Source organism: Physeter macrocephalus, chromosome 21 (genome assembly GCF_002837175.3).
Source record: "Physeter macrocephalus isolate SW-GA chromosome 21, ASM283717v5, whole genome shotgun sequence".
NCBI classification, from domain to species: Eukaryota; Metazoa; Chordata; class Mammalia; order Artiodactyla; family Physeteridae; genus Physeter; species Physeter macrocephalus.
In genome coordinates this window covers 42,281,872-42,308,461 of record NC_041234.1, presented here as the reverse complement: position 1 = coordinate 42,308,461, position 26,590 = coordinate 42,281,872, and the positions used below count along the sequence as shown (strand labels likewise).

The window sequence follows — 26,590 nt, the reverse complement described above, 5'->3', positions numbered from 1 at the left end:
AGTTTGCTCTGGTGCCTAAGAAAGCAATGTTCAAATATTAGGATGTAGTTTCACTTTCAAAACTAGTTGAAACTATGAAATGTGACATAAAATCAAGTCTGATTTGTGATCTACACAGCTGTAGACTAAGGGCTGTGCAGATCCTATCTTTTTATCATCACTATATAAAAGGTTATATAGAGATATACACACACACCTCTCAAACAAATACATACAGTCATACATGCAATATAATTGCTAACAATAAGTTTGAAATATAGCTCTAGAAGCTTCAATGTGACCCTATAGCTCGGTTAATAAAGGTATTGAATGGTCAGATATCCATGCAATAAAGTATGCATTTACTTTTAAATAGCTTTAAATATTCCTATTAAAAATCCTAAAAGGTTAATTCAACATATGGATTGATCCTGATCTCTTGCTCTCTAAATTAGATATATCATCGATACTTTGTAATATAGAACGTGTGACTAAGAAAACAGTTGATAATGGAATCCCTTGGAGTTTCTTGCATTTGGGCCTTTCCTCTGGGTTTTGTCCTCCATTACCTGCATGCTGCAGTGCAAAAGGGCATAGGACTTGGAGTCAGAGGACTTGGGTGTGAGTCTTGACTTGGTCACTTGCTAGCAGTGTGACCTCGGCAAGTCACCTAATCTCACTGAGCTTCAGTTTCCTTGTCTAGAAAGCAAGACATTAGTAACACTTACCTCATAGGGTTGTTATGCACATCAATGACATAAACACTCTGTAACTTGTAAAGTGTAACGCAAAATTATTAGTTACTATTATCATAGTATTAGTGAATTATTGGTATTCATATTTATATTTGTATAATGAAATAAGTCCTATGTCATGTCAACGTGCAGCCCTAAGCTTAGAAACAATCAAGGCTGCTAGTTGCTGGGCATCTGCTGTGTGGGGATTCTTCTCCATCACTGCAAGGACGATGTTTGAAGGGAAAATATTGCAGAGGTTCTTGTAGGTCTGATACTGATGCTCTGGGATCATATGCTCCCTGGAATCATTGCACATTCCAACCCAAGGATTCATCCAAAGCTGCTCCATCTTTTCAGGCACGCTCCGTACCATGACTGGCTCATAGCATGGTTGCATGAGGCTGTTACTCAAGGGATAGGAGTGGTAGCCATAGGAGTCAGTTGCACAGGGCAGTGGGTCCCAGCTGGCATGTTGTTCCCGGCACAGAGGAGGGCGTCTTTGCCTCATGGGGTTGCTCTCATACAGGCGGGAATCAGAAATGCTGTCCATCCGAGTCATCACCAGGGCACGTCCTGGCTGGGGAGTTGCCCCAGGATGGATATTGGGAGGCATGGGATAGTCTCCAGGACAGCTGGAGTGTGCTCCAGTTGTCGGGTGCTGGGCATGCAGAACTAAGTGGGGGACTGATTGCTTGTTGGGGGCTTGCTTAGAGTCCTCTGGGCCATAGCTCTGCACTCGCGTTAAGGCTTCGTGGTAACCATGAGGAAAAGGCTGAAGATGGTTCTGAGATGCTGAGCGATGCAGCTTCAAACTACCTTCAGGATGAGTATCAGCTACAGCCAAATACAGGTTGTTGTAAGAGGAATAGCTGTCGTTCCTGCTATGGCTCATACGATTGTCAGGACAGAGGTTGGGATTCCGGGCATACAACCCCCGGTCTGTGTCAGCCATGTAGTACTCTCTATTATGCATGCTGTTGATGTTCAATTTGGAGAAGTCGCCTAACATTGAATAGTAGCCGTGGTCCCCCAAGGACTCAAACTTTGGGTATTGCTCAGTGTAGCTAATAGGGGTCCCATGGCTATTGGTAACCAGGATCGGGGGGTACTGCATGCTGGTCATGTGCTCCAGTGAGGACTTCTGGTGGGAGAAATGAGAGGATCCTGGCACGGGGCTGCTGGCTGAACGGGTGTTGAGTGCACCCACTGCATGGCTTTTCGGGGGTGGGATTGTGGGGACACTTAGAGCAGTCACAAGTGAGGGGACAGAGCTGGCCTCAGGCTTACGGGCAATGGACAGCCATTCTTCAGGCTCCACAGCCACGGAACGGATGCTGGGATCCGATTGGCGCTTGGGGGCCACACGTTTGACTTCTGAGGTTATGTCACCTTTGGTATTAGACAGCCCTGTGCCACACTTGGCCAGGGTGCCTTCACTCATGGTTTTCACTGTGGACAGTTTGGCACTGATGCGGAGCTCATCAGCCACCGAACGCTGCGGTTGGTTGGCCCGCTCCGGATGGTAGTATTTGCACTTGTGGCCGTAGGTGCATTTTTTGCCTGAAAAATAATGCCTTGTGGTAAGACTCTCTCTCAGAGTGGTGCAACTCTCTGTGCCAGAAGCTGTCGTAACAATCTGGTCACTCAGGTTAGAGTTTTACTGTTTGGGGTTAAGGCAGAAAATTAACCGTTCATAAAGGTGGGAGACAAACAACACCATGGTGGCATCACACACTGTGAGGGGAGAGAGAAGAAGTGGAAACCTGGGGAGGAAACTGCAATGCGAAAGCTAAGAGTTGAGCCATTGAACAGCCTTCATTTTCCTGTAATTCACAACTTTGCCTAGGCATAACCCACATGCTGAGACAGTGTAGGGCAGCAGCAGGCAGGTGGTTCAGTGCAAAGAGCACCGGCTTGGCGGCCGGTCAGACCTGAGTTTGAATTCCAGCTACGTCACTTACTAGCCCCGTGACCTTGGTAAGCGATTTTACTTTCCGTGCCTCATTTTCCTATTCTGTAAACAAGGTTCATAATAATGCCTTTATTATAGGGTCATTGTGAGGATTAAATGAAAATAATGAACATGAAATACTCTATGATATGAATAAATGATAGTTGAGAACAAACACCTAGTCATCCTATAAATAAATGACTATCCAAAAGTAGTGAACTTTCAAAGTAGCCTCAGACCAGGCAGCCCATGTCATACTATTAGGCTCACAAACTGTATCCTAGGGACTTGGGTAAGATCATGAAAGCACTCTAGAAAACTATATTTTAAAAAGGAAATGAAAATAAAGTTTGGAAGCAAACTGGAAAGTACAGATTGGAAGAAAAGGGTATTATTAGTTGACAGAGTGTGCAGTCACCTGCCTGAAAGACACATCCTTCTTCAGGCCAAACCCAATTTGGCATTGCCCTTTCTGATTCCATAGGCCAAGTGGGTTTCTGCACTTCCCTACACCCAGCAACCCTGCTCAGGACAGAGGCAGCTAGAACACATGCATCATTTTAACTAGTGACAATTATTCTTTCCTTCAATTCTAGTTAGCTTTTCCTCATGTAATTTCTAAGATGTTTCTTTAAATGCCTAACTGATAATACATGAAGACACAGACTTTAACTCAGAAAGTGGACAAGCCAGGATTTTCCCTTTGGAAGGGAAACCTTGAAGAGAAAAGTATTCACAGAGTTCTTATGTTTCTCTCAGTACAGAACTTGGTTCGGCACATAGGTACTCACCATAAGGGCATGGTTGCTTCTTGTGTTCGGGAACAACGGGTCTCTTTCTTAAGAAGTTTTCAAGGCTTGGGCCATGGCGTCCTAAAGGATCATCTGGAGGCATAAATCTGAAAGCAAGCAAGCAAGAGGTAAACGTCTTCTATTCTGTCCCCACTATCCCTTATCAGGAGTTTAGACCATCACTACCTCTTGCCTATACTGTTGTCACAGCCTTCTAATGGCCCTTCCTGCTTCAAGTCTATCTTCTGCTAAGCCAGCAGTTCTTCCCTCTGTTTCCACTTGAACACAAAAAAGGAATGATTTTTCCCGTGCATCATTCTTCTGTGGATTATAAGTTCCAGCCATACTGGCATGCCTGCTGGTTCCCCCAACATGCAACCCACTTTCACATCTTTATAGCTTTATTCATGATGTCTTCTTTACCTGAAATGCCCAGCAGCCCTCTTTCCTCTGCAGTAAACTTCATCTCAAATGTTATCTCCTCTCTGAGGCTTTTTCCTATCATTTCACATAGACAAAGCAATTTTAAAAAATTCTAACCATAGCACGTATCATGACACATTGTGGGAATCTCTCTCTCTTCTCCAGTACACTTTGAGCCTCTTAAGGGTGAGTCCTGTTACTCATTCAGCCTTTTATCCCCATGGTGACCAGCATAATGCACTGTACACAGTAAGTGTCCAGCAAATGTTTATTGAAATGAAATGAAATCTATCCCTAGTAGTAACTCGGATTTAGGCTATTCAGAGCCTACAGGAAAGAAACATACTTGTCATTCACAAAAGAATACATCAGCAACCGCTCCTCTATAAACTTCTTCCATTCTGGCTTTTCAATTTGAAGGTCTCGGTAGTTATCATTGGATACAATGATGCCATCAGAATCAAAAGCCAGTTTGACTATGAACCGGTCATCATAGCAAACAACTCTCCTGCCCTGGACCCTTCTGGATGGTGTGAAGACAAGAATCTTTTCCTTCTCCAGTTTACGTAGGATATCTTGATCTGTTGAAATACAGATTATATGCCAGAGGGTAGAAATAACCTTTGGAAATCAACAGCATTATCCCCATATTACAAATACAAAAGTTGGTACTAGATTAATATATTATTTGCCCTTAGAGAGAAAGTGGCCTCTATTCCTGGCTATGGCACCAATTTGGATTGTGACCTTAGGCAAGTTACCTTTCCCTTTGCATTCCAGTTTTCTTTCCGATAAAATGAAGGAAATAGATTCAATGGCATCTAAGTTTTTAAAACCTACCATGAACAGTGAGAAATAACACTGATATCCTAGCATTCTTGAGGCTTGTTTTGCCCTTTGGCTGAAGCACCAGCTTTTGGTTGCTGAAGAAACCAGGACAGTATGCTGAGGATGTGTCTGCCAGGAGAATAAAGCATCCCTCCTAGGGACAACATTTTTGCCTTCTGCCTGAGGGAAAGCCATGACTAAGGAAAAACATTAAGCGGTAGCATGTGAGTACTGACCCCCTTTCCTTTTAGCTTCTTAATTACTGAGGAAAGAAGCCAGGATCCACTCTCAGACTGAGGCTGGGAGCCTGTTCAGCAGCTGGCAGATAGCTCCATGACACAGTTCTGACAGCCATTCACTGAACCTTCTCATTTTGCACAACAGGCAAGAGCTGATACTCAGAGGCATGGGGTATTTATGCTCTCAAATGCTATAAAGAGCTAGCTTCATATACTACTACAAGTGAATGTAGTGATCCTCCTGCCAATAGGGCCACATCATGACTTTTGTGGACTTTAGGGACTTTTGCCTTCATGGGTCCCTTCTTCCATTAAAAAAATATTAAAAATTATACTTTACAACTGGGTTGGTATAAAAACAAATAATCCAGTTAGGTACATTATTATACATTCATTGTTATATTCAATTTTCCCCTCTGATGTTAAAAAAATAATAAAATTAATACGTTTACATGGGACCCTAAAAGTATCTATCATGGGCCCTAGGCACTGGGCCTCCTGTGCCTCATGGATAAGCTCACTCTGAATGCCATGGGACTTTTCTCTTTTTCCATTCTACCCCCTAATTTGCAAATCCCACAGTCACTTATCTGGTACAGAATAAGATCCATTGTCTACCACGATTTCTTTAGTATTTTGGAAAACTCAGATTCATCCCCCTTTAGTCTGAAGTCTGTGGTCAAATAGAAAAAACACTCCTTTTTTTCAACTGTGCTTTATTCTTTGCTTGAAATTGAAGTCTCTATTTAACTGCTGTATGCCACAGCACAATGGTTTATTTGGATCAGGAAAAATATGCTTTAAAATATACTTAATAAAAAACATTTTAAGTATACTTAATAAATTTAGAAAAGTAATTATCTAATTTGGGAGCATCAAGCTCTCCCCAAACTATCTTGCCAGCTTTGCCTCTGGATGAGAAGAAATGTCTTATTTGAAATGGTACCTGTAATTGGTGCATCAGGGCGGGATTGCTCCTTTCTCCACGCAGGCACAAATACAGTAATGTCTTTATGGCCTTTATCTAGAAACCATTCCACAGCAAGTTGTATTCCTCTGCAGGAGAACTCTTCTTTATTCCCATGGCTTCAGGAAGATAGAGAATGAGAGTAGAGAAGATTGGCAACAGGTAGTAAAGAAATACTGCAAACAGGCTTTTTCTTAGCACCAAGGAATTAACGACAGACATATTATTTCTTGAGGATGCCAAAAATGTAGTTTTTAAGAAAACAAATTCTTTTTTATTCCATCATTACAAATATTGCCGTTATTATTACACATTCATTCAAGGCCACAGGTAACACCTCCCAACTTATAGCAGCCTTAGTGACTATTTCCTATCATTATTTCCATTTTCTCTCATCTCTTTCTGTTTCTATCACCACTTTCTTTTCAAAGATTCATATATTTATCAGATGAAAAAAGAAGAGGTGTCACCAGAGGTTTAGATTAAGTTTATATTTAGGATTAATTCGAGATGAATTTTAAGCACATACAGTAAGCTTAAAAAATAACTGATAGCAAAAAAGACACACATAAATGCTGACTGAAAATAGTTATCACATTTAATTAAATATGATGTGCCAACAAAAGTCACAGTCTTGAAAATTTTAAGATGTGGGAAGTGCTCACAGTGTAATGCTAAAAGAGAAAAGAAAGGATTTGGACTACATGTAATGTAATCCAAATTTTATAGAAGAAAGTCTATGTACAGTATTCTTTCCTTATTGTGGTTTCGCTATGTGCAGTTCCACTTACCCACGGTCAACTGCAGTCCAAAAATATTAAATGGAAAACTCCAGAAATAAATAATTCATAAGTTTTAAATTGTGCACCATTCTGAGTGATGAAATCTGGTGCCATCCCATTCCATCCTGTCCCAGGAGGTGAATCATCCCTTTGTCCAGCATATCCCATCTGTGAGTCACTTAGTAGCATCTCTGTTATCAGGTTGACTGTTGCAGTATCATGGTGCTTGTGTTCAAGTAACTCTTATTTTACTTAATAATGGCTCCAAAGTGCAAGAGTAGTGGTGCTTGCAATTTGGATATACTGAAGAGAGGCCATAAAATGCTTCCTTTAAGTGAAAAAGTGAAAGTTCTTGACTTAAGGAAAGAAAAAAAAATCATATGCTGAGGTTGCTAAGGTCTACTGTAAGAACGAATCTTCTATTCATGAAATTGTGAAGAAAGAAAAAGAAATTCATCCTAGTTTTGCTGTCGCACCTCAAACTGCAAAAGTTAAGATGGAAAAGACACCGAATTTGTACAATAAGATATTTAAGAGAGAGACACACTCATACAACTTTATTACAATATACTGCTATAATTGTTCTATTTTATTATTAGTTATTGTTGTTAATCTCTTACTGTGCCTAATTCATAAATTAAACTTTATCATAGGTATGCATGTATAGGAAAAAGCAGAGTATAAACCAAACAGGGTTTGGTATTATCCCTAGTGTCAGACATCCACTGGGGTTCTTGGAACGTAACCCCCGTGGATAACAGGGGACTACTGTAAAAAGTTAGAAAAACTATTGTAGCAGGAAAGAGCCAATTTTGACTCCATGTTGGATCTGTTTCTTTGACTTTAGCCTTTTCTTTTCGTTGCTTTTGTTATTATAATCATACATAACGGCCTGCCTCAGGGAACCCTACCCACCTGTGAATGGCTGCAAGAAAAAAGAAATTAACACATCCCCTCCCCAAGGCTGGCCATTCCAGGAGATGTTTTTCAAGACTGATGGCCCTTTTTACTTTACTTCCTCCCCACCTCTCCCTCTCTATTCTGACTTTTTACTTTACTTCCCTCTCAGATTCTATAAAAGAAACTGGCATCCAGACCCCGATAAGATGGGGTTTTGGGGGACCCTAGTCTGCCATCTTCTCAGTCTGCCGGCTTTCCGAATACAGTCGCTATTCCTTGTCTCAACACCTCGTCTCCCAATTTATTGGCCTGTTGTGTGGCGAGCAGAGCGATCTTGGACTCGGTAACAAATTTAGCTTAGCCAGCCAGGAGCCTTGCTGCTCATGGCTAGGCGGCTCCAGTCAGGGAATACTGGGGCAAGGCCCTAGCAGCTGCGGGGACCATTTGTCCTGAGGATCTTCCCTTCAAAATTTCCTGAAGCGGCACCGGCTACCCCAGCTCTTGGCAGTTGAAGCAAGGAACCGACAAACTTCTATGAGTCGACAGACTCGATTTTAGAGAGTAAGTCGCTCTGGTGTGCACATTAGAACATATTCCCCCCTCAATTGGGGCTTTTCCTTTACGGGACAAACCAGTTCATTTGTTTGGGGTACCCTGTTGGAGAGGGGAATTGTTGTTGGACTCTACTTGATTTTGGGAACCGGTTTGTTGGGTTTGGTTTTGGTTTTGTGTGTGTTGATGTTGGAATTTGTGCTTTTTGTGTTGGAATATGTGTCTTTTGTGTTCTGGTGTTATCAAACATATAAAAATGGGAAATACTCCATCTATCCCAAAGGAGAGCCCTTTGGGGCTTATATTAGATAAATGGGCAAAATGTAGCTGGGAGCCTATGACTAAGAAAGATATGATATACTATTGTAATAGGGTGTGGATCCAATATATGTTAGGAACAATGGCCCCTGAATGGCTCACTCAATTATATGATATCGCAGTTAGAAGTGTTTTGCAAAAGAGCAGGGAAAAGAGAAGAGATTCCATATGTAGAAGCATTTATGCTATTGCATCAGGAGGAAAAGGAGTCAGAGGGCTGCCACCTTATGGTGCAGCGGTCTGAAAGAAAACCTAAGGGGTAACCTATTCTACAAGGGGAAGAGGGAGAAAATGAGAGTGAGGGTATGTTATTTCAAAACTTAAACCTTCCTCTAGCCTATCCAGCTCCCCCAATGGCCGAGCAATCTGCACCGGCAGTTGTTCCAGCTGCCCTCCGACCCATGCCGCCAACATATTCACCACCTCCTATTTCCCTTACCCATGGGGATCAAATAGTAGTTTCTATGTTAACCCCTGGAGCACAGGAACCTGGTTTAGTATCACCATCTAAGACCCGACAGAGCACCCAATTTGGACCAGGAGCCGTTTCTGCAGCAGGGCAATTTCCCTTGCTCCGATATCCTCTAAGAGGCCCGGGGACTGCCTTGGACTTGAGGCACCCGATTCTAACTTTCCCACAAGAGCCCGCAGGTAACATTGACAGTGAGGAATAAGTTGATTGACTTTCTAATAGATACGGTGTCACATATTCTGTGGTAAACACCATAGTGGCACAGAAAACATCTCAGTCTATCCCGGTCACAGGAGTTTCTGGAGAAGTACAAAACCATTTGTTCTTACAACCTCTAGAATGCCAACTAGGGGACCTCACCCTACAGGGCCATGGATCCCGAATGAATGTAGATCCCTCTTCCCCCTAGGTACAGGCCCTTTTGGCTATGCATTTCATGGCCCAGTCTGCCCCAGCCATCAGGTGCAAAATTCAGAAAGCAACTGCTGGTCTTCAGACTCCAAAGAACGATTTGCTCCAATTGGCTTATTTGGTTTTCAATAATAGGTATATGGCCAAAAATGCTGAACGCACGGAGAGAAATATGCAAAAGGTCCAAATGATTGCAGTGGTTTTGTCTGCTCAGAGACCACCAACTGCAAGGCCAGCTTTTCCTGGACCACTAGCCCATGGGTACCCATACAGGACCAATGTACCCTGTGTGGACAAAAGGGGCACTGGAAGGAGAGTTGCGATCGATGTGCCCTTTGCAAACAGCCAGGGCATTGGAAGAAAGAATGCCCCAGACACAGAGAGTGATGGGGGCCCCTCGGCCATTGAGGGTTTCACAATCAGAAGACTGAGGGGGCCCGAGGCCAAAAGTGGCTCTGCCTAGAGATACCATCTACATAATAAATGTTGAGCCTTGGGTGGTCATTGATGTGGCAGGCCTCCTGATAGAATTTGCTTATAGATACTGGTGCAACCTTTTTGGTCTTAACCCAAAGGATTGGAAAACTTAGTAATCATAAAGAGTATGTAATGGGGGTGTCAGGGAAAAGGCAGGGGCACACTTTCCTGGAACCCCTTTTGTGCAACATCAATGGCCAGCTGTTTTACATTCCTTTCTGTTTGTGCCTGATTGTCCCATCCCTTTAATGGGAAGAGGTTTATTAACTAAGTTAGGGGCCACTATGTTTCTTGAGGGGCAAGGGAACCACCCTCATAAATTTCTTAAACCTAGGGAAGATCTTCAAAAATGTTTGTACATAGATTACCAAAATAGGAGGCCACTGGTCTGACTAAGTTAACCATAGCTGATATTCAGAGCCTGATTGGAATTTTGGAAGAGGCCTTCTCCCCTAAGCTAAATGAGGAAAAGTAAAACTTTCCAACATAGGTAAATGGGTATGTTAGTCCTTCAATATCATTGAGGTAGCCACCCAATTCTTTGAAAATAGAAAAACAGAACTGTCCTTGTTTTACAAATGTAGTCTTTACAAGACCAGGAGTGTGGCTCCAAAAATAATCCAAAGCCCACCAATCCTTTTACCACTCCCAGACCTTCCCTATTTATCTTAAGAGGCTTGTAAGTATTAAACAAAGGGGAAACAAAGTCATCCTAAGAGAAACTTGCCTGTATCTTTGAGATGCCAATGTGCTATCTGGTCTTCTCAGGAACCTTTATCTCTGTCATCGTTTTAAAATGTAAATTTTGAAAAAGAGGGTAAAGTAATTTAGAACTTGACTTGTTTTCCATAAATATTAGTAAAAAGGGTTTAGCCGTCTAGACAAGCGAGCTTGATTTGTTCCATCTGCCAGAAACCCAACTTTAATTCAACCTCTTAAAAGATAGGTTCCTTACCCAGAGAGGGAAAAGAGGAAAGAAAATAGGCAGGCCCAATTATTGGGAGCCCTACAGGGGCAACCCCCATCCAGAGAAACCCTGACCCGTCCCAGCAGTAGTCAAGACCAATGCTGGGTCTGCAGAAAGCCTGGCTACTGGGTGAGGGAATGCTCCCACAAGGGCAAGCCTCCTAAGATGCCTTATCCAAAATGCCAAAAAAGTGGCCATTGGGGAGCCAACTTCCCCTTGGGCCAAAGGGCTCAGGGGCCAGGGGCAGCCCCTCAGATGACCCTGGATTGGCGGGACCCTCCGCTCCAAATGGCCCCCCTGTTTAACATCAGTATTACTGGATTGGAACCAAGGGCGAACCTGGATGTGGCAGGTAGGACCATATCCTAAATGAGGAAAAGTAAAACTTTCCAACATAGGTAAATGGGTATGTTAGTCCTTCAATATCATTGAGGTAGCCACCCAATTCTTTGAAAATAGAAAAACAGAACTGTCCTTGTTTTACAAATGTAGTCTTTACAAGACCAGGAGTGTGGCTCCAAAAATAATCCAAAGCCCACCAATCCTTTTACCACTCCCAGACCTTCCCTATTTATCTTAAGAGGCTTGTAAGTATTAAACAAAGGGGAAAGTCATCCTAAGAGAAACTTGCCTGTATCTTTGAGATGCCAATGTGCTATCTGGTCTTCTCAGGAACCTTTATCTCTGTCATCGTTTTAAAATGTAAATTTTGAAAAAGAGGGTAAAGTAATTTAGAACTTGACTTGTTTTCCATAAATATTAGTAAAAAGGGTTTAGCCGTCTAGACAAGCGAGCTTGATTTGTTCCATCTGCCAGAAACCCAACTTTAATTCAACCTCTTAAAAGATAGGTTCCTTACCCAGAGAGGGAAAAGAGGAAAGAAAATAGGCAGGCCCAATTATTGGGAGCCCTACAGGGGCAACCCCCATCCAGAGAAACCCTGACCCGTCCCAGCAGTAGTCAAGACCAATGCTGGGTCTGCAGAAAGCCTGGCTACTGGGTGAGGGAATGCTCCCACAAGGGCAAGCCTCCTAAGATGCCTTATCCAAAATGCCAAAAAAGTGGCCATTGGGGAGCCAACTTCCCCTTGGGCCAAAGGGCTCAGGGGCCAGGGGCAGCCCCTCAGATGACCCTGGATTGGCGGGACCCTCCGCTCCAAATGGCCCCCCTGTTTAACATCAGTATTACTGGATTGGAACCAAGGGCGAACCTGGATGTGGCAGGTAGGACCATATCTTTCTTATTGGATACAGGGGTCACCTACTCTGTCCTAGTTTTCCTTCTCTGGACCCTTCTCCTCCGACTCCTGTCAGGTTACGGGAGTCTCAGGTAAACTTACTACTAGGCCCTTTACTGTCCCTTTGTGTTGTTACTGGGAAGGATATACTTGCTCTCATTCCTTCCTGGTCATACCTGAATGCCCCCTCCCACTGTTAGGTAGGGACATCATGAACAAGCTGGGAATCAGACTGCTACTTGGGGTAACCACCCCAGTAACACCCCTCCAGTTCTTAGTCTTAGAGACACAGCCCTCTCTGAGAACTGGCACACCAGCCTTAGCTAAGTTGCCAGTAGACCCCCAGGTCTGGGCTGATAGAATCCCAGGGAGAGCTATAACCACCTCCCCAGTGCTTATCACCTTAAAGGAGCCAACCTCTTTCCCCAATCAGAAACAATATCCAATTTTCCCATAAGCCCAAAGGGGACTGCAGCCTCTCATATCCAGATTTTTACAACACGGGCTACTTATTCCTTACAGTTCTCCTTGCAACACCCCTATCTTACATGTTAAGAAGCCAAACGGAGAATACAGACTGGTCCAAGACTTAAGAGCTATCAATGAGGCAGTTGTCCCACTCCATCCGGTAGTCCCCAACCCATACAACTTGTTGGGGACCATCCCAGGCACAGCCTCCTGGTTTACTGTGTTAGACTTAAAGGATGCTTTCTTGTCCATACCTCTGGACCCCCAGTCCTACTACCTCTTTGCTTTTGAGTGGCATGAGGAAGGGAATAGAGGACAACAACTCACCTGGACAGTCCTACTTCAAGGGTTCTGAGACAGCCTTCACCTTTTTGTCCAGGCCCTGGCCAAGGACCTCCAAGATCTATACCTGGAGGAAGGGACTATCATCCAGTATGTGGATGACCTTCTTATTTGCTCCCCAGACCATGAGAGAGCCTTAACTCATGCTACCCAGACCTTCAATTTTTTGGCCAAAAAAAGCTGTAAAGTTTCTAAGTCTAAGGTCCAATTGGCACAGCAGGAAGTCAAATATCTGGGAGTAATCCTCTCCCCAGGGGAATGAAGTATCTCCCCAGATAGAATGCAAGGGATTTAGATCTGCTGGAACCAACTGTCTGAAAGCAGCTCTGAGCCTTTTTAGGCCTCATGGGGTATTACAGACTATGGATTTCTAACTACGGATTAAAAAGCACAACCTCTTTATAAGGCCTCAAAAGGAAAATCTGACTCTAAACCTCTGCTCTCGGGCCCTAACCAAACCCAAGATTTCTAACAGCTAAAGACTTTACTATCTCAGTTCCCAGTCTTGGGAATCCCAAGAACTGATAGACCTTTACAACTATTTGTGGCAGAAAAACAAGGGATGGCTTTAGGAGTCTTAACTCAGGAACTTGGCCCTGTCTGGAGACCTGTAGGATATCTGTCAATGAGACTGGACCTGGTGGCCACTGGATGGCCCAACAGTCTTAGGGTAGTTGTTGCCTTGGCCTTATTAGTGGAAGAAGCCTCCCATGACAGTATATACCTCCCATCAGGTTACCTCTCTCAGAAGAGAAAGGCCATTTCTGGCTCACAGATAGCAGGATCCTCAAATATCAGGCATTACTGTTGGAGAATCCAGACTTAGGGGTCATGGTCTGCTCCTCTTTAAATCCAGCTACCCTGCTCACCCTACCTGAAGGTCTACCAGTTCACCAACGTGAAGATAATATATCATTCCTTGTTGCCCTGACCAGATCTAACTGATATTCCACTACAAAACCTGAGGAGGTTTGGTTTACTGATGGAAGTAATTTTGTTTCTGAAGGATGTCGAAGGGCAGGGTATGTGGTGGTCTCCTTGACACAGGTTATTGAGGTCCAGACTCTTCCCCCAGGGACCTCAGCCCAATTGACAGAAATAATTGTTTTAACCCAAGCCTTAACCCTGGCTGAGAATAAGGCCCTTAATATATATACTGACTCTAAATATGCTTTTTTGGTTCTGCATGCTCATGATGTTATCTGGAAGTAATGTGGTTACTTGACGGTCCAAAACAACCCAGTTAAGTATGGACCTCAAATTCTTTCCCTCTTGGAGGTAATCCTCAAGCCTTTCCAGGTAGCAGTGATTCATTGCAGAAGTCACTAGAAGGGTGATGATGAAATAACAAAAGGAAATTGGCTAGCTGAGCAGGCTGCCCGACAGGCAGCCCTTCAGCCTTTTGTGATAGAGGGTGCCTTAGTTCCTTCCCTTAGTTCTCTCCCTTCCCTGTCTTACCTGCCTAAGGAAATCAAATGGGCCATAAATCATGGGTACCACCTTGACCCAGATGGATGGTACCAGAGAGAGGACTTAACTCACCTGCCCCAATTGCTCCAATGGAAAATTATTAAATTTTTGCATGAGGCCTGTCACCTAGGGAGAGATGCCTCATACCAGATTGTTTCTTCTATTTTCTCTGGGAAGGGACTTTACAATGTAGTTAATAAGGTAACCTCATCATGCTCTATTTGTCTGACTAACAATCCTCAGAGAAATAAGCCACCCCTGTTGGCCCTTCTAGATCAGAGACACAGAACATATCCAGGGGAAGACTGGCAAATGGATCTTACAATGGTTCCTCCCTACTGAGGATATAAGTACATTTTGGTGTTTGTGGACAACTTTACTGGTTGGGTGGAAGCTTTCCCCACCAGGACAGAAAAAGCTTCGGAGGTAACCCAGAAGCTTTTAACTGAAATCATCCCTAGATTTGGCCTCCTGTTGTCTCTTCAGAGTGATAATGGTCCTGCCTTTGTTTACCAAATTATTCAGCAGATATCCAAGGCTCTAGATATTGAGTACCACCTTCATTGTTCCTGGAGACCCCAATCCTCAGGAAACGTAGAAAGAGCCAACCAACATTTAAAGAATACCTTAAGAAAAATAACCCAAGAGACCTCCCTCAGTTGGAAAGAAGCCTTCCCTATTGCTCTTTTAAGGGTCAGAACATCCCCAAAGGCCTTGCTTAACCTTAGCTGTTATGAAATGCTGTATGGTAGGCCTTATGAGGGGACCTACTGACGTACTCTGTCACCTCCTTTGGACAATTCCAAAAAGCCCTCCAGAAATATGTGGTAAAAAGGCTTCCTTCCCCAGAGTCTTCTCTTTGCCTCTACTCTCCAGGAACACAAGTATTTATCAAAACTTGGAAGGATGGCTCCCCTGGTTCTCAAATTCAGCTGACCTTGAAGGGACCCTATCCAGTCGTGCTCTTTTCTCCTACAGCTGTTAAAGTACCAGGGATCACCAGTTGGATCAGCCTGAAGTGATCCACAATGTCTTTAGAGGAATTTTTTTGGTTTGCGGGTATACGCCTCTTAGAGAGAAGCATTCTCAATCTTAACATCATGGTCCAGGAATCCTGGAAGGCTACAGTAGCAGCCATTGAGGAGCAACAGTCAGCCCTAGATTCTCTGGCTGAGGTGGTTTTACAAAATAAGAGGGCCCTCAATGTTATAACACAGCAGTCCCCAACATTTTTGGCATCAGGGACTAGTTTCATGGAAGACAATTTTTCCACAGACTGGGTGGGGGGCAGGGATGGTTCAGGCAGTAATGTGAGTGATGGGGAGCAGCAGATGAAGCTCCACTCACTTGTCTGCCACTCACATCCTGCTGTGTGGCCTGGTTCCTAACAGGCCACAAACCGGTACCGATCCGCAGCCAGGGAGTTGGGGGACCCATGTTATAACAGCTGAGGCCGAGGGTGTCTGTGCCCTGTTAAATGAAACATGCCACTTCTATGTTAATACCTCCAGCCAGGTTGAAGAAAACCTTCTGGTTTTAAAGAAAAACCTCAAAATAATAGAAGATCTGAAAGAGAGAGCAGGACAGGGCCCTAGCTGGCTTCCTACCCTCCTCTCCTCTATGGAGACCCAGATATGGACATGGCTGTTGCCCTTGTTGGGACCATTAGTCCTGACAGCCTTTGTTTTGTTATTAGGCCCTTGTATCATAAACTTGCTTGTTTGACTCATTTCAGAACGCATACAGGCTGTTCAATTCCAAATGGTTCTGCGAGGTAGCTACCAGCCCATTCAGCCTGGCCCTGAGACCAAGATCTACATGGGACCCCTTGATGGTCATCACTCCAGCGTACCTCCTAGCTGAAGGAAAGCAAGAGGAGGGACCCAATCAAGACTCCGCCCCTTAACAGCAGGAAGCAGCCAGAGCAGTCATCACCCATGTCCCAAAGAATTGGGTCCCATACTCTTGAGGGGGGAATGTTAGGTAGTTAGTCAGACATTAGCAGCAAGGAGGTGACAGTGGTGAAAAGACAAGAAGGAAACAATCAAGTCACACCCCAACCCTCTGCGCACCCTCCCCTGACATTAGGAGCAAGGAGGCAACAGTAGCAAAGGCAAGAGGGGAATAGTCAAGTTACACCCCAACCATCTGAGGACCCTCCCCTGATCCCACCCAGAATGGGTGAAACTATGGTCAGGTGGTGGGCAACTTATCCTGATAAAGATTAAGAGGGAACCCAATAACAAGAGGGAACACTAAAAATGAACTTTTGGAAAGAGAAATTCAGGAAACAATCCCGTCCACCATCACATCAAAAAGAATAAAATACCTAGGAATAAAGCAACTTATGGAGGTAAAAGGCATGTACTCAGAAAACTGTAAGACACTGATGAGAGAAATTGAGGAGGACACAAACAGATTGAAAGATATACCCTGTTTTTAAATTGGAAGAATTAATACTGTTAAAATGACTATACTGGGGCTTCCCTGGTGGCGCAGTGGTTGAGAGTCCGCCTGCCGATGCAGGGGACACGGGTTCGTGCCCCGGTCTGGGAAGATCCCACATGCCGCGGAGCGGCTGGGCCCGTGAGCCATGGCCGCTGGGCCTGCGCATCCGGAGCCTGTGCTCCGCAACGGGAGAGGCCACAGCAGTGAGAGGCCCGCGTACCGGAAAAAAAAAAAAAAGACTATATTACCCAATGCAACCTACAGATTCAATGCAATCCCTAACAAAGTATCAAGGGCATTTTACACAGAACTACAACAAATAATTTTAAAATTTGTATGGAAACACAAAAGACACCTAATAGCCAAAACAACTTGAGAAAGAAAACAGAGCTGAAGAAATAATGCTCCCTGAATTCAGACTATACTACAAAGCTACAGTAATCAGAACAGTATGGTACTGGCTCAAAAACAGACATAACTCAATAGAAAATAATAGAGAGCCTAGGAAAAAACACACACTTATGGTCAATTAATGTACAACAAAGGAGGCAAGAAGATACAATGGAGAAAAGACAGTCTCTTCGATAAGTGGTGCTGGGAAAACTGGACAGCTACATATAAGAGAATGAAATTAGAACATTCTCTAACACCACATAAAAAAATAAATTCAAAATGAATTAAAGACCTAAATGTAAGACAGTAAACGATAAAACTCCTAAAGGAAAAAATAGGCAGAACACTCCTTGACATAAATCAGAGTGATATATTTTTGGATCTGTTTCCCAAAGCAAAGGAAATAAAAGTAAAGATAAACAAATGACACCTACACCTAATTAGACTTAAAAGCTACTGCACAACAAAGGAAACCTTTGACAAAATGAAAAGACAACCTACTGAATGGGAGAAAATATTTGTTAGTGATATGACTGATATGGGGTTAATGTCCAAAATATAAACAGCACATACAACTCAATACAAAAAAGCCAAACAACTCAATTAAAAAATGGGCAGAAGACCTGAATAGACATTTTTCCAAAGAAGACATACAGATGGACAACAGGCACATGAAAAGATGCTCAACGTTGCTAATCATCTCTGAAATCCAAATAAAAACTAAAGTGAGACATCACCTCACACCTGTCAGAATGGCTATTGTCAAATGGACCACAAAAAATAACAAGTGTTGGTGAGGATGTGGAGAAAAGGGAGCCCTACTGTACTGTTGGGAGGATGTGGAGAAAAGGGAGCCCTACTTTACTGTTGGTGGGAATGTACACTGGTGTAGCCATTAAAAAACTACTAAGGAGATTCTCCAAAAACTAAAAATAGCACTACCATATAATCCAGCTATTCCATCCCTGTGTACATATCTGAAGAGAACAAATCTACTGATTTGGAAAAAATATATGCACCCCAATGTTCATATCAGCATTATTTACAATAGTCAAGATATGGAAGCAACCTTAGTGTCCATAAACAGATGACTGGATACAGAAGCTGTGGTATATATACAAAGAAATATTACTCAGCCTTAAAAAGAATGAAATTTTGTCATTTGCAACAATTTGGATGGACCTAGAGGGTATTATGCTTTGTGAAAAAGTCAGACAGAGAAAGGCAATTACTGTATGCTACCACTTATACGTGGAATCTAAAAAATAAAACGAATGAATATAGCAAAACAGAAACAGACTCACAGATATAGAGAATATACTAGTGGTTATCACTGGGAAGAAGGATGGGGGAGGGGCAATATAGGGGTAGGAGATTAAGAGATACCAAGTACTGTGTATAAAATAAATAAGATACAGGGATTTATTGTACAGCACAGAGAACAGTTAAAGAGAAATAGTCTATATTTTATAATAACTTTAAATGTAGTAAAATATTGCATTTTACTATACTGATTCAATTCTATAAAATACTGAATGACTATGTTGTACACCTAAAACTAATATAGTATTGTAAATAACTGTACTTAAATAAAAAATAAAAATATAATATTTGAAAAAAGAACTCTGTTAATGTATTCCCTGCTACTAGAAACTATGTCAGATGGATTTGAGAAGATGGTGGAAGAGTAAGATGTGGAGATCACCTTCCTCCCCACAGATACATCAGAAATACATCGACACGTGGAACTGCTCCTATAGAACACCCACTGAACGCTGTCAGAAGACCTCAGACCTCCCAAAAGGCAAGAAACTTCCCACATACCTGGGTAGGGCAAAAGAAAAAAGGAAAAAACAGAGACAAAAGAATAGGGACGGGACCTGCATCAGTGGGAGGGAGCTGTGAAGGAGGAAAGGTTTCCACACACTAGAAGCCCCTTCATGGGCTGAGAGTGTGGGTGGTGGAGATGGGCTGAGACTGTGGGTGGTGGAGGGGGGAAGCTTCAGAGCCATGGAGGAGAGCGCAGCCACAGGGGTGCGGAGGGCAAAGGGGAGAGACTCCCACATGGAGGATCGGTGCTGACCAGCACTCACCAGCCCGAGAGGCTTGTCTGCTCACCTGCCGGGGCGGGCGGGGACTGGAATCTGAGGCTCTGGCTTCGGTCGGATCACAGGGAGAGGACTGTGGTTGGCGGCGTGAACACAGCCTGAAGGGGGCTAGTGCACCACAGCTAGGCGGGAGGGAGTCCAGGAAAAAGTCGGGACCTGCCGAAGAGGCAAGAGACATTTTCTTCCCTCTTTGTTTCCTGGTGCACGAGGAGTGGGGATAAAGAGCGCTGCTTAAAGGAGCTCCAGAGACCAGCGTGAGTCATGGCTATTGGCGCAGACCCCAGAGACGGGCATGGGATGCTAAGGCTGCTGCTGCAGCCACCAAGAAGCCTGTGTGCGAGCACAGGTCACTACCCATAAATCCCCTCCTGGGAGCCTGTGCAGCACGCCACTGCAAGGGTCCAGTGATCCAGGGACAACTTCCCCAGGAGAACTCACGGCGTGCATCAGGCTGCTGCAATGTTATGCCGGCCTCTGCCACTGCAGGTTTGCCCCGCATCCGTACCCCTCCCTGCCCCCGGCCTGAGTGAGCCAGAGCCGCCAAATCAGCTGCTCCTTTAACCCCGTCCTGTCTGAGCAAAGAACAGATGCTCTCAGGCAACATACACTCAGAGGCGGGGCCAAATCCAAAGCTGAACCCCTGGAGCTGTGCAAACAAAGAAGACAAAGGGAAATTTCTCCCAGCAGCCTCAGAAGCAGCAGATTAAAGCTCCACAATCAACTTGATGTACCCTGCATCTGTGGAATACATGAATAGACAGCGAATCAACCTAAATTGAGGAGGTGGACTTTGAGAGCAAGATATATTATTTTTCCCCCTTTTCCTCTTTTTCTGAGTGTGTATGTGTATGCTTCTGTGTGAGATTTTATCTGTATAGCTTTGCTTTCACCATTTGTCCTAGGTTTCTGTCTGTCCATTTTTTTTTTTACTTAAAATTTTTTTCTTCACAGTTATTTTTTATTTAATAACTTTATTTTATTTTATCTTTATTTTATTTTATCCTCTTTCTTTCTTTCTATTTTTTCTCCCTTTTATTCTGAGCCGTGTGGATGAAAGGCTCTAGATGCTCAAGCCAGGAGTTAGTGCTGTGCCTCTGAGGTAGGAGAGCCAACTTCAGGACACTGATCCAAAAGAGACCTCCCAGCTCCACGTAATATCAAATGGCAAAAATCTCACAGAGATCTCCAGCTCAGTACCAAGACCCAGCTTCACTCAACGACCAGAAACCATAGGGTGATGGACACCCTATACCAAACAATTAGCAAGACAGGAACACAGCCCCATCCATTAGCAGAGAGGCTGTGTAAAATCATAATAAGGCCACAGACACCCCAAAACACAACACCAGACGTAGACCTGCCCACAAGAAAGACAAGATCCGGCCTCATCCACCAGAACACAGGCACTAGTCCCCTGCACCAGGAAGCCTACACAACCCACTGAACCAACCTTAGCAAATGGGGACAGACACCAAAAACAACGGGAACTACAAAGCTGCAGCCTGCAAAAAGGAGACCACAAACACAGTAAGGTAAGCAAAATGAGAAGAAAAAAAAACACACAGAAGATGAAGGAGCAAGGTAAAAACCCACCAGACCTAACAAATGAAGAGGAAATAGGCAGTCTACCTGAAAAAGAATACAGAATAATTATAGTAAAGATGAGCCAAAATTTTGGAAATAGAATAGAGAAAATACAAGAAACATTTAACAAGGACCTAGAAGAGCTAAAGAGGAAACAAGCAATGATGAACAACACAATAAATGAAATTAAAAATTCTCTAGAAGGGATCAATCACAGAAAAACTGAGGCAGAAGAACGGATAAGTGACCTGAAAGATAAAATACTGGAAATAAGGAAATAGTTAATCAAGTCCAGGAAGCACAGAGAGTCCCATACAGGATAAATCCAAGGAGAAACAGGACAAGACACATATTAATCAAACTGTCAAAAATTAAATACAAAGTAAACATATTAAAAGCAACAAGGGAAAAACAACAAATAACACACAAGGGAATCCCCATAAGGTTAACATCTGATCTTTCAGCAGAAACTCTGCAAGCCAGAAGGGAGTGGCAGGACATATTTAAAATGATGAAGGAGAAAAACCTACAACCAAGATTACTCTACCCAGCAAGGATCTCATTCAGATTTGATTATGCTGCCTACAAGAGAGACACTTCAGACCTAGGGACACATACAGACTGAAAGTGAGGGGATGGAAAAAGATATTGCATGCAAATGGAAATCCAAAAAAAGCTAGAGAAGCAATTCTCATATCAGACAAAATGGCTTTAAAATAAAGACTATTACAAGAGACAAAGAAGGGCACTACATAATGATCAAGGGATCAATCCAAGAAGAAGATATAACAATTGTAAATATTTATGCACCCAACAGAGGAACACGTCAATATATAAGGCAAATACTAACAGCCATGAAAGGGGAAATCGACAGTAACACACTCATAGTAGGGGACGTTAACACCCCACTTTCACAAATGGACAGATCGTCCAAAATGAAAATAAATAAGGAAAAACAAGCTTTAAATGATACATTAAAAAAGGTGGACTTAGCTGATATTTTTAGGACATTCCATCCAGAAACAACAGAATACACATTTTTCTCAGGTGCTCATGGAATATTATCCATGATTGATCATATGTTGGGTTACAAATCTCCCTTGGTAAATTTAAGAAAATTGAAATCATATCAAGTGTCTTTTCTGAACACAACGCTATGAGACTAGATATCAATTACAGGAAAAGATCTGTAAAAAATACAAACACATGGAGGCTAAACAATACACTACTTAATAACGAAGTGATCATTGAAGAAATCACAGAAGAAATAAAAAAATACCTAGAAACAAATGATAAAGGAGACATGACGACCCCAAATGTGTGGGATGCAGCAAAAGCAGTTCTAAGATGGAAGTTTAGAGCAATACAATCCTACCTTAAGAAACAGGAAACATCTCAAATAAACAACCTAAGGTCGCACCTAAAGCAATTAGAGAAAGAAGAACAAAAAACCCCCAAAGTTAGCAGAAGGAAAGAAATCATAAAGATCAAATCAGAAATTAATGAAAAAGAAATAGCAAAGATCAATAAACCTAAAAGCTGGTTCTTTGAGACGATAAATAAAATTGATAAACCATTAGCCAGACTCATCAAGAAAAAAAGGGAGAAGACTCACATCAATAGAATTAGAAATGAAAAAAGAGAAGTAACAAAGGACACTGCAGAAATACAAAGGATCATGAGCGATTACTACAAGCTACACTCTAGTACCCAAAGCAATATACAGATTCAATGCAATCCCTATCAAACTACCACTGGCATTTTTCACAGAACTAGAACAAAAAATTTCACAATTTCTATGGAAACACAAAAGACCCCGAATAGCCAAAGCAATCTTGAGAACGAAAAATGGAGCTGGAGGAATCAGGCTCCCTGACTTCAGACTATACTACAAAGCACCAGTAATCAAGCCAGTATAGTTCTGGCACAAAAACAGAAATATAGATCAATGAAACAGGACAGAAAGCTCAGAGAGAAACCCACACACAAATGGTCACCTTATCTTTGATAAAGGAGGCAAGAATATACAGTGGAGAAAAGACAGCCACTTCAATAAGTGGTGCTGGGAAAACTGGACACATACATGTAAAAGTATGAGATTAGAACACTCCCTAACACCATACACAAAAATAAGCTCAAAATGGATAAAAGACCTAAATGTAAGGCCAGAAACTATAAACTCTTAGAGGAAAACATAGGCAGAACACTCTATGACGTAAATCCCAGCAAGATCCTTTTTGACCCACCTCCTAGAGAAATGGTAATAAAAACAAAAATAAACAAATGGGACCTAATGAAACTTAAAAGCTTTTGCGCAACAAAGGATACCATAAACAAGACCAAAAGTCAACCCTCAGAATTGGAGAAAATATTTGCAAATGAAGCAACTGACAAAGGATTAATCTCCAAAATTTACAAGCATCTCATGCAGCTCAAAATCAAAAAACAAACAACCCAATCCAAAAATGGGCAGAAGACCTAATTAGACATTTCTCCAAAGAAGATATACAGATTGCCAACAAACACATGAAAGAATGCTCAACATCATTAATCATTAGAGAAATGCAAATCAAAACTGCAATGATATATCATCTCACACTGGTTAGAATGGCCAGCATAAAAAAATCTGCAAACAATAAATGCTGGAGAGGGTTGGAGAACAGGGAACACTCTTACACTGCTGGTGTGAATGTAAATTGATACAGCCACTATGGAGAACAGTATGGAGGTTCCCTAAAAAACTACAAATAGAACTACCATATGACCCAGCAATCCCACTACTGGGCATATACCCTGAGAAAACCATAATTCAAAAAGAGTCATGTACCAAAATGTTCATTGCAGCTCTATTTACAATAGCCAGGACATGGAAGCAACCTAAGTGTCCATCAACAGATGAATGGATAAAGAAGATGTGGCACATATATACAATGGAATATTACTCAGCCATAGAAGGAAACAAAATTGAGTTATTTGTAGTGAGGTGGATGGACCTAGAGTCTGTCCTACAGAGGGAAGTAAGTCAGAAAGATAAAAACAATAACCATATGCTAACACATATGTATGGAGTCTAAGAAAAAAAAGATCTTAAAGAACCTAGGTGTAAGATGGGAATAAATACACAGACCTACTAGAGAATGGACTTGAGGTATGGGGAGGGGGATGGGTAAGCTGTGACAAAGTGAGAGAGTGGCATGGACATATATGCACTACCAAACGTAAAATAGATATCTAGTGGGAAGCAGCCGCATAGCACAGGGAGTTCAGCTCTGTGCTTTGTGACCACCTAGAGGGGTGGGATAGGGAGGGAGACGCAAGAGGGAAGAGACTGGCTTCCCTGGTGGCACAGTGGTTGAGAATCTGCCTGCTTATGCAGGGGACACGGGTTCGAGCCCTGGTCTGGGAAGATCCCACTTGCTACAGAGCAACTAGGCCCGTGAGCTACAACTACTGAGCCTGCTCGTCTGGAGCCTGTGCTTCACAACATGAGAGGTCGCTATATTGAAGAGGCTCATTCTCCGCGATTAAGAGTGGCCCCCGCTTGCCACAACTAGAGAAAGCCCTTGCACAGAAACAAAGACCCAACACAGCCAAAAATAAATATAAAAATAAATAAATATATAAAAGTTTACTATTAAAAAAAGGAAGAGATATGGAAACATATGTATATGTATAACTGATTCACTTTGTTATAAAGCAGAAACTAACACACCATTGTAAAACAGTTATGCTCCAGTAAAGATGTTAAAAAAATAGAAAGTATGTCAAATATTGTTAATAACACTTATAGCCACAGACTGTTGCATGATATTGCAGAAGGAGCATTGGAGTCAGATTCAGGTTTTAATACAAACTGCCATTTATTACTTGTGTAACCTTGGCAGTTACTCAACCTCTGAACTTGAGTTGGCTCACCTGCAGGTTAAATCATATATGCAAAGTACTTGGCACAAAATAGATGACAAATGTTAGTTTCATTTTATTCATCTGAAGCCAGAAAACTTAAATTTAAATCCTCACTTTGCTACATATTACCTATATCAAGTGTTCTCAAGGAAGTCATTTAACCTTGCTGAGCTCTAGTTTTCTCATCTGTAAAATAAAGTTGCTATGAAGATTATATAGAACTATATATTAAAACGTACCTCCAGATAGCTTGCTAAGCAATTCCTGCATACAGGGCAGTTTTAAAGAAAGAGAAAGAAAATATACCAGTCTTACCTCATTGCCACATTACTTCCATCTATGACGACTGGCCTCAAATTGTCACTGTTGTCTATTTCATCTTCAAGAGACAGTTCAGGGCTTGCAACTTCTCTGGAGCTGGGACCCCGAGGCACTAACAAACTCAAATTGACTTGCCCTTCCAAATCACCTTTGTTTCCAAGTCTGACAAGCTCTGCCAGTATATCATTAATAAGCGATTCTGGACCCAGCTTGTTCAGCACTAATTGAATCTGTTCCTCTGCATAGCCCAGCTTTAAAGCAAAATCCATCTTGGTTTGGTATTCTTTTTCCAAGTCAAGCTTCCCATCCTGTAGAATGCTACTCTGGGAGAAGCTTGGATGATCTAGGCAGGGTGATCTACAAAGCTGGCGGTGTGGCTTAGAGGGAATCTCCTTTTTCTTAAATTGAACATCTCCAGGTTGGCAGCTGTTGTCATTACTGCTGCTTTTAAGGCCCATCTGTTCAGGGTCACTCTCAGAACTCAACAACTCTTCAGAATCAGCATTAACCTGCTCTGTGTTCTCTTGCTTAGGCTGCTGCTTCTCTTCCTTGGAGGCATTCTTCTTCATTTTTGGTGTTTCCACTGCAGCGGTGGCCGTCATCCCGTTCAGTGGGCAATATGAGGTCTAATCAGCTCTTTTCTTTTTAGCCTTCTTGGAATCCATGTACACTGGCCTCCCTTTGTGTAAAATGGGGTGGTAGTGATGGCACAAGGGTTTGCCTGTTTGGTTTGTTATGTTTAGATGTTACCAGTTCCTACAAATAAACACACATACCATAATCATGTTTAGTAAAATTATGAAAAAGTATTTTAGAATACAGTGTTTTCTTCCTAAGAAACTACATGTTGTCTGACATTATATTTTTCTGCTTAAAATGATTGGACTCTTGAAATAATACCAAGCATCTTTTCAGACCACAACAATATGAGACTATAAAATCAACTACAACATAAACAACTAAAAGAAAATAATCAAACAAATGGAGTCTAAACAGCATGCTACTAAATGACCAATAGGTCATTGAAGAAATCAAACAGAAAATAAAAAATATTTTGCGATAAATAAAAATGTAAACACAATGATACGAATATCTATGGGACTGAAGTGAAGCAGTTCTAAGAGAGAAGTTTATAGTGATGCAAGCCTGCCTCAGGAAACAAGAAAAATCTCAAATAAATAATCTAACCTAAAGGAACTAGAAAAAGAAGAAGAAACAAAACCCAGAGTTAGTAGAAAGAAATGAATAATAAAGATTAGAGCAGAAATAAATGAAATACAGACTAAAAAGCAATAGAAAAATCAATGAAAGTAAGAGCTGGTTCTTTGAAAAGATATACGAAATTGATAAAACTTTAGCCAGACTCACCAAACAAAAGAGACAGAGAGGGCCCAAATAAATAAATTCAGAAATGAAAAAGATGTTACAACTGACAACACAGAAATACAAAGAATTATAAGAAATTACTACAAAAAATTGTATGCCAAAAAGTGGACAACCTAAAAGAAATGGGTAAGTT

General features: G+C 42.2%; 1 protein-coding gene across 1 annotated transcript; it reads right to left on the bottom strand.

Moving 5' to 3' along the window:
* Nucleotides 1–454: 454 nt before the first annotated feature.
* ZC3H12B (zinc finger CCCH-type containing 12B) lies at nucleotides 455–25,673 on the bottom strand. The gene is made up of 5 exons (XM_007122126.2): nucleotides 25,066–25,673; nucleotides 5,895–6,034; nucleotides 4,228–4,462; nucleotides 3,459–3,565; nucleotides 455–2,276 (listed from the first exon to the last, which is right to left on the bottom strand). Exons 1-5 carry the CDS (start codon nucleotides 25,671–25,673, stop codon nucleotides 856–858), a joined length of 2,511 nt encoding a protein of 836 aa, XP_007122188.1. The 3' UTR covers nucleotides 455–855.
* Between the last annotated feature and the right edge of the window lie 917 nt (nucleotides 25,674–26,590).

Coding starts and splice junctions, on each gene's coding strand:
- ZC3H12B (XM_007122126.2), bottom strand. CDS start 25,673: ATGACGGCCACCGCTGCAGTGGAAACACCAAAAATGAAGAAGAATGCC. Junction 3,566..4,227: donor TATTCTTTTGTGAATGACAA/GTATGTTTCTTT, acceptor GCTTGCTTTCAG/ATTTATGCCTCCAGATGATC. Junction 2,277..3,458: donor GAAGCAACCATGCCCTTATG/GTGAGTACCTAT, acceptor ATTATTTTTCAG/GCAAAAAATGCACCTACGGC.